The 14386-nt window shown below is 41.5% G+C and overlaps 1 protein-coding gene across 1 annotated transcript; it reads left to right on the top strand.

The window, feature by feature from the left end:
- The first annotated feature begins 122 nt into the window (after positions 1–122).
- Positions 123–12696, top strand: rnf216 (ring finger protein 216). The gene is made up of 17 exons (XM_020927232.2): positions 123–263; positions 906–1018; positions 1103–1230; positions 1822–3009; positions 3087–3163; positions 3288–3384; positions 3541–3702; positions 3796–3907; positions 3992–4125; positions 4264–4314; positions 4417–4554; positions 5286–5434; positions 5719–5797; positions 8540–8637; positions 10597–10819; positions 11351–11420; positions 11664–12696. Exons 2-17 carry the CDS (start codon positions 952–954, stop codon positions 12029–12031), a joined length of 3141 nt encoding a protein of 1046 aa, XP_020782891.1. The 5' UTR covers positions 123–263; positions 906–951; the 3' UTR covers positions 12032–12696.
- Positions 12697–14386: the final 1690 nt, after the last annotated feature.

Raw genomic sequence — 14386 nt, 5'->3', positions numbered from 1 at the left:
TATTTGTGTTCTGTTTATTCCGAATTTCTAACATTGACTGCAATATTCATTACGGTTACGTACATATATTTGTTTGTGTGTTTGTTGTTTGTTTCCAATAATGTTTAGGTCCTTTACTACAACTCCCACAAATCAGCAGTGTCGCTGTGTGCGTGTACGTGTGACGTCGCTCTGCTTGTTTTGGCAGTTTTTTTCCCCGATGTTCTCTGCATGTCTCTCCACCAAGAGGGCGGTTTTCACTGGATCTCCGGGACAATGCTGTGGTATTTTACACATTTGCATGTTCACATACTTTTATAAATCCAAACATGTATCTCTGCTATGTTTCCATTGTGCGATATCAGGGTAAATCTTTACTCAAGGAAGCTAACTGCCTCCCAGCAGGCTAGCCTGCGAAGCTAATTTCCAGTAGCCCTTAAAGTGTGTTCTCTTCCCTGTAACGATTAGGGCACGGAAATGCCTCTGATTCTTTCCTTTAGACCCTGTACTAAGTCTAAAAACCCCTGTCAGTACTGTATATGGGTATTTTATCAACAATCGTAGTTTTTTTCAAACTGTTTTCCGTCTTGTCGAGCTTGCTGCCAAGTTTGATTGATTGGTTTTGCTCTTGAACGAAGAAAAGGCTTGGCAACTTTTTTTAAAGACGTCAACATGGTTTTCTACTTTTCATATAACTCCACTATTTATTCTTATAATACAATGTAATATAATATAATTTGCATTTTCGGTAGGTGCGTGATCGTTTTAACGTTAAGATTTTAGTTTTGTTTCATGTAAGTCCCATATTAAAGGAAAAACCTTTAAGAATTATAATAATAATAAAATAATAATATATGTATACTAGGTTTATCCTTTGAACTAGAACAGTTGTAGCAGTGAATTGCTTGTGTGTTTGTGTGGAGTAGATGGTGTGGTTGAGTCTGTGACTGGGCTGCTGCGTAGTGTCTCACCATGGCAGATGCGGGCAGTGATGATGATGTCATTCATCTCAGAAGTTTCAACATCCACCGCAGCCAAGGTTGGACTCCTGAAATACTTTCACTTTCAACATATCCCTGGTATCTCCCTTGAATGCCACGATTATGATAGTTTCTTGTAATAGGTTCACGACGGCGGCAGCAGCAGAGGGAGCTGATCACCATTTCTGATGATTCAGATGAAGAGCCTGTGACTTTGGTACCTTCTAGTCCTGTTTACGTTCCTGATGATGATGATGTCACATTACTGGGGGTAAATTGAGTTTTTTTTTTTTTTTTTTATTAATAATATAGCCACAGGTGATCCAATACTCAGTATAATATGGAATAGGAAAATATAATACTTTGTAAAATTATGGACGATATTTAACATTATTGTGAACATACCAGCTTGTCAAAGCCTAATCCCGTTAGATCTCAGAAGCTAAGCAAGGCCAGGCTTGGTTAGTACTTAGATGGGAGACTGCTGGGAAAATCAGGTGCCACAGTGGGTCATTATGTCTTAGGCAAGGCACTGCACCCACATTGCCTAGTATGAAAATGGTGTGTGCATGAGTGTTGGTGGTGGTCAGAGGGGCTGATGGCGCACAGTGACAGCCTCGCTTCTGTCAGTCTGCCCCAGGGCAGCTGTGGCTATAGTAGGAGCTTACCACCACCGGGTATGGAGTGAATGAATAATGCTCTGTAAAGCATCTTTGAGCGTCCAGAAAGGCGCTATATAAAACTGATGTATTATTATTATTATAACATTTTTATTAGACTAGAGACAAGAAAACACACTGTCACACCACTGAAATTGCTTCTTTGACCTTGTCCACCCGCTTGTTTATCTCCTTATTTACAGTCTAATACTCCAGCTCGCAAACAAGTGATTCGTCCAGCTGCAAAATGGAGTGTGGTTTCATTCAATTCAAATCAAGAATCAACTGAACATAAAGAGCAAAGGGAAGCTCCAAATAAACCATCTTCGTCCTCATCTACCGCCTCTACCTCTAGAGACAGCAAGGCCACTTCTATAGTGAGCCAGGCCATCCCACAAGCAGAAGCAGCCCCAGAGTCTGGTAAGTCGGGGCATGGACGGCCTCAGCCTCAGCCTGGCCCCTCAACCACTTTGCCTCACCCTACCCTTCACACAAACTCACTGAAACCTGTAGATTCTTCTACACAAACCTCAACAAACGTCCAGGCTAAGGCCACCCCATCAGGAACACTTGATGACCGACCGAGTACATCTGGACTCTCTCGGGTCGGGACTTCAGCACAAATAAAGCACGAGCCCCAAGCTAGTACCTCCAGTGCCTCTCGCCAGTCTTGTGCATTGGCAAGCACAGTGCCCAATACTTCTGCAAGGACACAGGTAAATACTGGAACAGGTGATGTAACACAAGACAATCCTCAGGCCAGCACTTCATCTGCACAACCACAACCCGGTACATCCAGGCAGGTACAGCCCAGTCAAATCTCCACACCCCAGGCCAACCATGCACAGGTAAAGACCGTAAAGCTTCTTGTGCTTCCACAGCAGCCTAGCTTACAAGCATCTACTCTCTTTACACAGCCCCACATCCAGGTCAGGGCCCAGGTGTTCAAAACAAATGGTAATCTCATTCAGATCGAGCCCCAGATACTTGCCCAAGCCCCCGCCCATGCACTACTCCAAGCACCACTCCAGACCCCTAATGCCACACAGGTCATACAGGTCACAGCCCCTCCAGTGCTCATAGCTGCTGCCCCTGAGAGACTCGGGCCTCCACAAGCTAGCCACAGAATTGTCCTTGGGAGCCTGGCCCATCCTCAGCCAGGACCTGCCAACCCTTTACCAAATCAACAAAACCATGAAGCCCACAATCCTACCCAAGCTCCTGTTGCCCAGCAGCCAGCCCCATACCCAGACAGACCTGCACCTGCCCCAGACCTAGGGGTGGTGCCTGCAGTGGTGGAAGATGTTCCTAGGATAGAGGACGCACGGCCTGGTCCGTCTGCACCACGAGTGGAACAACAGTCTGACATCAGAGACATGGTCGCAAAAGTGGTGAGTGCTCAGCACACTATGACCACCCAGAGCTGCTGTTTGTTCTTATATGTGACCTCGCTTTTTGTTTGCTCCAGTTGGATCTATTTCCTGATGTTCAGGAAGCCTATGTAGCAGAACTGATCCAAAAGAATAATGTGAAAGACTTGAATGTGTAAGTATCTAGAATTCATATCAGGCCATGTTATTGAATGGCTCGTACATTTCCCCAACTATTATCCATTATGAAAGTCTTTTATTTATTGATGTGTTATTACTATAACCCTTTTTTGTTTTAGTATTTGTAATCTGCTGTTGGAGAACCCACAGTATCCTCAAAGAGAGATTGCTGCAGCCTCCAGTATCCTCCTGGAGCCCGAAGACACCCAGTCTGAGGTATGTGCCCCTATATATTATATATAGGGGCACATGCATTGTCACATACAATATACATACATATATCTTAAAGCCTTCATTTTCCTTTATTGGAGCTTAAAACTGTTATTGATTTGTTATTTGTCCCAGAAAGATTAACACTAAGTTTCCTCCTAGGAGACAGAAGACCTGTTTGACTACTCTAAACTGGCTGTTGTGGGGCATGGAGCGATAATGCAAGCTGCTGATTTGCTCATGGCAGATTTCCGGATGCTCAGCTGTCAAGACATCAAATGGGCTCTCAATGCCTTGAAGGGACACTATGCAATCACACGCAAGGTACTTCTCTAACACAATACATTTTTGTAGAACTCCCCTTGTTTTATTATGTTTCATTATTGTAAATGTGTAATCTAAACATGTGATCGATAGGCCTTATGGGAAGCTCTAAAGAAGTGGCAGAGCTCAGGCGACCCCTCAGGGAAAAGGCGACGGAGCAGAACGTCCAGCGAACGCTGCTACATTGATTTTCATTTTGAACATGGTAAGCATTCATTTAAAAAATACAAATTAATATGATTTTTTTCCTCTTAGAATTGATTTATCTGTTATCCGTCTTTACCTTCAGGTTCAGTTAAACTCGAAAAGAGAATGTACTTCCTGGAACATGATCGGCGGTTTTGCAGAACGTACAGTAACCTAGAGCCTTCTGTGCAAAAAGAGCTCTCCTTCTATCAACAGAAAGCAAAGGAATGGGCAGAGGTAAACACTCTTTGAAACTGCAATAGTAAAAATATATGAAACTATTTTCAAAATCAGTGTGAAAAGCTACAGAAGTGCAATGTCCTTGAATAAAATGTTCTTAATAATAAATGAATACCCTGCCTGTTCTGTCTTCAGCATGAGGACTTCCTGTTAGCCCTGCAAGTCAATGAGGATGAATATAAAAAGGTATGGCTCTTTGAAACTTCCTGACCTGCTTCTGATGGCATAACACGTATGTCACAAGATGTATATTAAGTTACCATAATGTATTTTTTGTTAACCTTGTAGGATGGCCAACTGATTGAGTGTGGTTGCTGTTATGGGGACTTTGCCTTTGAGAAGATGACCCAGTGTTCAGATGGGCATCTGTTCTGTCAAGAGTGTCTGGTGAAATATGCTCAGGAGGCCGTTTTTGGCTCTGGAAAGGTAATAATAAACCCTTGCACCTCACCCTCGTCAAATATTTTTTTACATTTGTCACATTGACTAACAATACTGAAAGGTTGAGATTATACTGTGCTTAAATGGAAACCACTAGTGGTGGGAGAAGACACAATTTCCACAAGACGAGACACAAGATTGGGTCAAAGATGTTAACATTATTCCAGATTTACAGATCATCTCAAAAAATGTGAACGTCATGAAAAAGAGTGAAGATTGAAAGCTTCACTCTATGTGTCTTGAGTCTCTATAATGGATGACTTTCTGAATTAATTGACAAAAATATTGAACTTTTTCATGATATTCAGATTTTTTGAGATTGTATATATACTTTTTTCAAATCAGTTTCCGTTAGTTTTTCACCAACACCTGACCTTTTATGTCCAGTCCAGATGTAAACAAAAATATCACAAGATAATTTTCCTCATGTATCCACAATCTTATGGCAAATTTGTCTTGCGAGATCTTGTGGCACGAGATTGTGTACCATCCCTAGCCCTCATGCCCCAAAATTTATTTTCTCGCCTGATTTTTGGGTCTGATTGACCCGTCCCAAGAGAGCGGGAAGAAAAAAAAAAGTTTCTTTGGGTCTATGTGACCCCGAGGAAGAGCGTGAGGTTTAAAAACCACCATTTTAAATCTTTACATTCACATCTAAGGAAGAAGATTTCAGTCAGAAGATTTTGGCTTGACTGTGTTTTAATGTATGTTTTCAGTCGGAGCTGAGTTGCTTGAGTGCAAACTGCCCATGTTCATTTCCGGTGTGTGAGCTGAATAAGGTGTTGCCTGAGAACGTATTGTGTAAATACTACGAGAGACAGGCAGAGGAGGCTGTCGCTGCAACGTGCGCAGATGAACTGGTCAGGTACGTGCGGCCTTCTAAGGACAGGTGCACAGGCAGTGGGGTTCTATTTTGGTCTTGTGTATTGTTACAAGTGTTTTAAAAGTGGCTCTGGGGTATGACTGTGAGAGGTCACCTTCAAATCCTGAAGGTCACTAGTTCAATTCTTTCGTGTTCTCAACTTGTGTGCGTATCCCATCCTGGATTATCTGTACCCATAGAAGTAGCTCAGATTAATTAATGAATAATATTGTTGTTGCTAGCTGCTTAACTGGTTGTTTAAACTCCAATTGCTTTGACTTTTTTAGGTGTCCATTTTGCAAATTTCCAGCCTTGTTGGACAAAGGCATCTCCCGGTTTAGCTGTCCCAACCCCCGCTGCCGTAAGGTCAGTGAGCTCTACATTTCTTTTAACACTATACCCCTCTAAGCTACATTCTAAAGAATGTAGCTTAGAGATTCTGAACCCAGTCTCCTGCAGTCTGTAATTCTATAACACCCTTTCACTGCTGAGTGAACTACATCATAAATTGGCAGACATTGTTTAAATTCTTTGAGGGTGAAAGATTGATCCCCACATTTAAGGAGGATGATAAGAAGGTGCCGTGTGTTGAGGTGTCAAGCCCTGTTTGTCTGGAATATTCCCTGCTCTCCTCCCTCTGACTGAGGAATGTTGGGGAGGCATTTAAACATGGTTTCCTGTCTTAAATCAACTTATTGTATTTTTTCCAAAATCTTGCCTTCACAATACTCAATTTTTTTTATTTTCCCATTGTACCGCTCTTACTGTACCTAAACTTACCATTGCATCTAAAACGGGACAAAGAGAAAGTGTTCTGACAGTGCTGAACATAAAATCTGTATTTATTTCAGTTAAAATCTACATTGTATTTATTTATGGAGAAAAACATTCAATTCAGTATAGACTGTACTGTACACTTTACCACTTAAAAAAATAGTGAACACTTAACGAGAGAGAAAGAACTTTTATTTATTTTATGTGTTGGCATGTGTCTTCAAACTTATTCTGGCTGCCATTCTTTATAATGGTCCATAGATGGTGCCAAAGGTCTTCAGTATCCACTCTAGTGTGGCTCTGCACAGCACATCTGTATTACATTACACGATGTACTCACTCAAAAAATTTAAGAAGGCGAATTACATAATTGCTGTACATCGAGAGTAGTGCCTGTATATAGACTCCTTCTGTTGGTTTTATGTTATATACACTATATATAATATATTATATATGACTTATATATGATTTTATATGTATAAAAATTGTATATTAAGCAAATTATAAGAGCCAAAATAATATGCTTATTAATTAAAATTCAGTATTAGGTCAGAGGCAGTATTTGTTTAAGGCCCCTGGTATATGTCCCTGCTGCTGTTTTCTACATCCCAACTCCAGCTGCACACTGTTGCTGTACAGTGCCACGAGGGAGGGGCTTCATTATGTAACTGACACACTTCCTTGGGCCAGCCCCTTTGAATCCTCGCTGCTCCCTGACTGGCCGTCTGTATGCTGTTCTCCCCTTGAACTGGTTTCCTACTGGTTAGGCCCTCTTCCTTTTCTGTTTCAAATGTGGTCCAGATTGCGCTTGACCCACTTTTCCTCGTCTCTCTCCCCTGGCTCCGTCTGACCTACACATCACTCTAATGTATTCCACATGTGGTGAAGAGAAGAACAGGCCTGCGTGTGATTACTCCATCAAGTGTACCTAAATGTAGGTCATACTGGACCCTGTAATGTTTTTAACATTACCCCAATGTTGAATATCATCTTGGAGGTCACCCCTATACCTTCAAGACCACCTCCCTACCCAAAACCACTGCCCCCCAATCAGTGCAATGCAAGCTTTCTGCACTACCTTATAAGGAACTGCTGCAGACACTAGAGAGGGTACTGCATTCAAAATGGGGAAGATGCTACCAGGAGGAGTGGCGTGGTATGAATGAAAGAAGCCGTGCGAAGAGGAGCGGAACACATGTCAAAATTTGTAACTTTGTCTATATAAAGCCATGTGACAGTTTACTGATGACTGTCAAAAGTGCAAAGAGGACACGCCCATAAGTGCAAGGGTCGAGTGATGTCATGTGATATTTATAGCCTCACTATAAGAGCACAGGTGCACTCTCAGTTTTACAGAGAGCCTGCTTTTGTATGACAGGTTGTAGACACAGCCAAGCCAGTCAGCTCACCGCCTTCAGCAGCTTTTTCTTCTTTCTGGTTTATGTGTCACCACTAGGAGGCCATCTTTCACCACGATGCTGACACTTTCACGTGCTCCTAGCGTTTGTGATCTGCTTTTTACTGACAATTGAGGTTTTGGGTGGTTTTTTTCCCTAAATCTGCAACACAAAAGTTAATTTATTATACTCTAAAATTAATAATGCTCCTATTTAAAAAAAAATCATAAGGCTTGAATTTGAATTTGTAGTGTTGTCTGCTTTCCACAGTCAGTCCATGAGTTTCATTATAAAAAGTTGAGATAATTGCCACAGCAATTAACAATTGTAAATATTAAATATTTTGAATGATTAACTGTTGTCAAAATGAAACCACAGAACAGGAAGCTAAACCCATGACTAGACTATATGAGGTCATTCTTATTTAGAATACCAGAATTCTATAACCTCTAGCTAACCTTGTTTATTGCAAGCACAAAAATGTTGTGAAATATTTACAAAGAACAGCTTCTTTTTAATCTCCATGTCGAATAACATTCTCGGGGTTCCTGTCCTGTCAGACTATTCAATATTACCTTAGTGATTAAAATATTAATACCATCCCACTTAGCTGAAGGGCCGGGTGCTAAGGGTTTGTGTGCATGCCAGTCTGCTCTGATGGTTCTTTCTAGCTCCACGTCTTAAAGGCTGACACGACACAAGAAGGATGGAGTTGGGCTGTTTCTAAGCAACCGGACAGTCGTCAGCGAGCACACATACACACACACACACACTCTGAGAGCCACACCTCTGTCTGCAGTGGCAGCAGCAGTGGCATATAGAGCAGATACAGTGCTAGGGAATTGGCTGGGAAATGGCCCATAGTGTTGCGAAGGGTTAGGTCAGTGGCAAAACGAAATTAATCCAAGCTGAATGTGTCTGATGTGTGTGTGTGTAGGAGAGCTGTCGGAAGTGCAACGTGCAGTGGAAGGAGCACATAGGGAAGACGTGTGAGCAGGTGCTGGAGCAGGATGAGATCCGCATGAGAGTGGTCTTGTAAGTGTCTCCATGTCCAATATTCACACACATTTTTTCTTGTATATATTTTATTTGTTTATTTATTTGGAAAAGTGGGGTTTGGCCAAGATATAAAGATTTATAGAAGAAATGCTTAATTTTACTTAATGTTGCATGTTCTAAGTTCCAAATATGAATAATAGTACATTTGATTTATGTAGCATTGCATTAAGCCATTTCTGTAGTCATAGCTGGCCTGAGCTAGACTGATAGAAGCTACTAAACTAGTCACACTAGTCAGACTACCACCCCTCCCTAACACGCCACAGTCAAGGGTCTTGCCCAAGGAACCAACAACATTATGCACTGGCCCAAGCATAGCGTATAAAGGGGTGGACTAAGCAAGTGTTACATCACCCGTAGCGTTCGACTCCATTCAAACAAAGCCCACGATGCCAACAATTATAGAAGTAAATTTAGAGCCAAGTTCCGTATTAGGAATAGGATTTTGTTATGGACAAAAGAGCCAAATAAAAACACCAGAATCATGTAAAATTAGTTAATATGAAAGTTTTGAAACTAAAATGATGAGGCTTACCACAGCAGTTTGAGAGAGAGGGGTGACAATATTCTAATGTAGGTCAATTGGAGCCAGGGTCAGAAAGAGCCAGAAGCATCTCCATACTAACTTTCTAATTGGAATGCGCCAGCTAACAACTTTTGGATTGGTGGGCCTACGTTTTAACCACTTGCTTACTCACTGCTGCCCATACTTTCTGGAAGCCAACAAACTTTTCCATTACACCATCATCACATACCAAGTTGTATGTGCTGTTGGTAATGAATGTCTTAGATGCCTTGCTAATGGTCAGGCTAAAACTGTAAAGGTTTTCTCTTGAGAGGACCATGGTGGGCTAGATGGTATTACCCCATCAATGGGATGCCAGTGGAAGGTGATATCTTGTTTCATAGCAAAGGAAATGTTCCACATAACTCATCAAGACCAGTCATGAGTGTTTGTATGGAGCCTTCAGTGTGTAACCAGACCAAAGCATGTTGTTCTATGTTCACTCTTATTATTTTCCTCTTGTGAGACCATTTGAACTTGAAATTATACATTCACACAATCACAATCCAGAATATCAAGAAAGTTGATCACAGAAAGAAAAGGTGAAAACTCCTTTCACCCCTGAGATAGTATTTACAGTGAATACATTTTATAATTTGAGGATGCAGTCTAAGCTTTATTTTTCCCGCCCCATGTCCTGTAGAGTGTATCTGGGTAAAGAGTTCCATTTCCCGGACAGTGTACCAGGAAGTGGAGAAACGGCTGCTTCCTGTAGCTCAGCTGGCCATCGCTCAGCACTTCCTGTTGTTCCTGTTCACAGCTCAACTTATTTCCCGGCACTGAAAGACTCAGGAAGTAGCCTGGTATAGGCATCAATGCAGAACATCTGTGCAGAAAGAAAGTCCAAGTCAGCTTTATTGTCAATTCTACAAAATGTATGATACACAGAGCACTGGTTCTCAGACTTTTCACACCAAGTGCCACCAAAGATTATGTTCGACTTTCCATCAAGTAGCACCAGATCTATACCTGGTCTTTATTAGATCAAAATTAGGGTGAAGAATGGTCTAAAATGACACTAATCCATGAATACTGTAGTTCTAGATAATTAAATCAATGGAGTCTGATAAAATGAATTAAAGCAAACTGTAGAGGGCTCTGTGTACTGTCAGTGGTGTGCATACCACACTTTGAGAAATGCTGACATAAAGAATTGGGATATGGTCTTAAATCCAAGCTGCAAACAAGAACGAAAATAAACTGAACTTATTGATGACAAAGCCTTTATTTATGAAACAGGTCAGTGTTTGCTCATACAATGCAAAATATATTTACTATATAACAGCATTTATTTTCCATTCTGCTGCATGACCCTTCTGCTAAGCCTTATAAACTAAAAACAAGTTTGTTATTTATATGTCACTCAACAGTGAGGAAAGGATGACCGCGGCCCGGGTGAGGAAGTGCACCAAGTGTGGGACAGGCCTGGTGAAGTCGGAGGGGTGTAACAGGATGTCTTGTCGGTGTGGCGGCTTCATGTGTTACCTGTGCCGAGAGCCCATCAACGGTTACAACCACTTCTGTCAGCACGCCCGCTCTCCCGGCGCCCCCTGCCGCCACTGCCGCAAGTGCTCCCTGTGGACAGACCCCACGGTACTCTGCTCTATTGATCTGCTTTAGTGTAATGGTTTTAGCCTGGAGTCATCAGACAGTTTTCTCCTCCCTCTATGACCCTGACTGTCTGACTCCATACTAACCCGCAGTGGCTTGGCTGCAGTATCACTGGCAACCAGAAACTACAATTAGTCCCCATGCTGGTAATGAGATGGCACTAGTCCAGCAGCACAGCACAAGTAGCAGGCCAGCCAAGAAAATCTAAATATTTGTTTCTCCTGAGAGCACTATCTGTATTAGCTTTACTATATGTGCAAGTAGGGAAGTGTACAAGTGTTTGGGAGTTGTATAAAGTAGTGCACTTTGCTGGGATATTAGAATTCCCATGTAATTAATACTGCACATTGCCTCTCTCCATAAATGTGTTACTCTCTCTGCAAAAGCTGATGTTTCCTTCTTTTAAAAAAAAACACCCTGATTGTTTGCTTCAGGAGACACTGTGTCGAGACATAAATGTGTAATTACAAAGTCCAGTGTGCAAAATGTAGATCTGTTTTTTTCTGTCTGCAGGAAGACGATGAGCGAATAATTCAGCAGATTCAGAAGGAAGGAGAAGCTGAGCTCAAGAAGAAGAGTGCAGGTTGGTGCTCAGGTTCATTTTTTATGCCATGGAAACAAATCATGAAGAATATCAGAATTCTTAGATTGACAGCATTATTTTTTGTTGTAATTTGTAGTGTTACTTGCTAATAACAAGCAATCGTTGTGTTCACTTCAGTTACAAATATCAAGAGAATCATTATGGAAGGAACTGTATAAACCATTTTTGAGACCAGGCAGGGAACATAACTGCCATATATCATACACAATTTTCTCTCTTCAGAAAATTCAGGGAAGCGTGTTGGCCCCCCTCCAGAAGCCATTGCTGAAGCCAAGCGTCCTCGTGTGGGACCCCCTCCAGAGCCTGTTCCTGTGCTCAACCAGGTGGCCCCTAATCAGCCACAGGCGATGCAGGCTCCTCTGTTCGTGCCTCCCCGCGGCCGCTACGCCCATGCCCCCCTTGCACCCTTAGCTCCGGTTCCCCCTGCGCCCTATGTGCCCCCCCTACTGCCCCCTTTGAACAATAACAACCAGCAGCAGCGGCACCATCAAAACCCTAATCCACATCACCACTACCCACATCACCATAACAACTGGGAAATGATGCCAATGCACTATGGACCTCACCACCGCTACTACAGACGCTTTTAACACAGTAGCCTTTTGCAAGTTTATCTTTCTAAATAAAAATAAAAAAATATTAATTAAAAATACATGGGTCACGCTGTAAAGTCTATAGTTAAAACAGAATGCAGTGGACTGCAGATATCATACAATAATATATTATTCCTACTATGGCATTGAGGTTACATTAAAATGGCACATTTATTCAGGTTGAGTGCCACAACAAAAGAACACACAACAAAAATGATGACAAATGTTTATTGACTAGTCAGGAGTGTATTTAATGCAATAAATTATGTTGTCTTTTGGTCCCCTCCAAAAAAGGGAAAAAATGTGAATTTGAACCAGAATTACCACTGGGTTGAATGGCCTGTTTTATTTTCTATCAAGAGAATTGTTTTCATTTGTTACTGAGCCTAGACAATTGCTATAATACGAATAAAATGCAGATCATTGCATTCTGTCTCATTCACACAGTGCCCCAACTTTAGGGTTATAGGCTCACAATTTCTACTTCTGATGTGGATCTAGTTTACTTTTGCTTCAGTTCAGTCAGTTTAAGATCAGTTATTTCCTCTTTATACTGCTATTTTTGAGTAAAAAAAAATTAAAAGCATTCCCTTGTCTATATTTAGTGTGATCTTTAAAGGCACACATTTTTCAATAAAAGTTCTGTTCAAAAAATGTGCAAATATCTTTTCACCATTATCACATTTTCTTCACCATTTGATATTTTGTGCCCCTCCCTTGCACATTTGGCAAAAAGGGGCTGACTCATGATAACTAAACCCTGAGGCTATGCTCCAATCACATGACTGTCGACTCCTGTTTTCAACCAATCACAGCTTAGCGACTGTCATGCTTATGATGTTACCCGAGAGAGGGGGGGAGGGGGATTCTTTTGTTCACCCAAAGTGTGCTGTGAGTGTGACAAATCATTTGGCCACATGCACACACACGGCATCTTGTTGCTGTAAAAGTGGAAGGACGAGCCCCCGCTTTTGCCCAGGGGTCCTAAAGGTTTTAGTCATGGGCAGCGAGGGACAGATGCTGTTTGTATGAGAGACTGAATTGGATTTTAATCACATTCAGTATCTTATTACACTGGCCATGAATTAATAATGCTGAGTTTTCACAATCTGAATACACAAGGGCATCCCAAAGTGGCTGAAGGTCATCGCCATAAACCGCTCTTTTATTGGTGGTTGGATAAATGAAATTGTATGAAGTATAGAGTAACTGAATTGATCGCCATAGTAGAGGAATTTACAAAGGTGTAACTCAGATTTTTTTTTTTTTTTTTTTGTGTATATTGATTATTCTGTATTTCTAAGGTGATTTATGAGGCAAAACAGTCTGTCTTGTTCATTACACCTTTTTGTATAATTTAGCTAGCCAAAAAACTTAAATCATAACACATTTTCTTCAGTCCACAACCCTCAAAGAAGTTTAGAATACACTTTGTATTTCTATGTTGCGTCTTTGCATGGACTTCGTTAAATGCATTAGTGTGAACTTCACCAAATCTAATTTACATGATGCATGAGGTCAGCCTGATGGGACCCTCATGACATCAAAAGTACCCCTGCCACTGCCCCTGGGATGCTGCTATAATCTGTCAAGTGTTGCTTTTAACAATGGATGACCAAACTATGAGTGTGGTCTTGACTGAAGCTGTTGTGACCCATAGACTGTTGTGCCCTGCCCCTACTACTGTGTTAGGAGCAAATAACACTAGAAAACCCTTCGTAGTGAAAGACTCCTATGAAGGAAGTGTTTAAAGATGCCTCTAGGCCTTTCAGACAAATGTGTGGGATTACATTTGGAGGTATTATCGACTTATGTGTTAATTACTCATTTAAGTCTGGGACAAAGACTGGCTTATGTAGCAACAATAGTCAAAACCACAAGTCATAGAGATGACTCACAACGTAATCGCTTTCTGTTTTATCTGCACAACCTTTTTGCATTGAATTTTCTTATTTACCGTGGTAGCAGGATTTACAATGTGTTCTTTCAGCTAGTCGTCTGCCTGTATAGCTGTTGAGGCCTTATATTTGAATTCCACCAGACTTGACCTCCATATCTGTCTGTGCACCTCAACAGCAGCTTCCTGTCATTTTGCATTAAATAAAAAGTGAGAATTCATTTCTGTTCTAACACACAGGCAGTGAACGAGATGACCTTCACACTAGACAGGAGCAGTAGCTCACGCTGCAGTGCATGTTTGTGTGTGTGCTGTGTAAAATGCTCTAAGCTCAGTCCTCAGGGAACACCAGTGTCTGGCAACATTCTGTCCCCCAGACAATTTTATTGCTCACAGAACGCTGCTCCTGTCTGTGTGTGTTAAGACTGCATGAACATTGTTTTTACAGCTGAGAT

The sequence above is a fragment of the Boleophthalmus pectinirostris genome, unplaced genomic scaffold (assembly GCF_026225935.1).
Source record: "Boleophthalmus pectinirostris isolate CB_2022bp ecotype Guang Dong unplaced genomic scaffold, ASM2622593v1 HiC_scaffold_2826, whole genome shotgun sequence".
In the NCBI taxonomy this organism is placed as follows: Eukaryota; Metazoa; Chordata; class Actinopteri; order Gobiiformes; family Gobiidae; genus Boleophthalmus; species Boleophthalmus pectinirostris.
The sequence above is the reverse complement of the archived record's forward strand: the minus strand, read 5'-3'. Positions and strand labels throughout refer to the sequence as shown.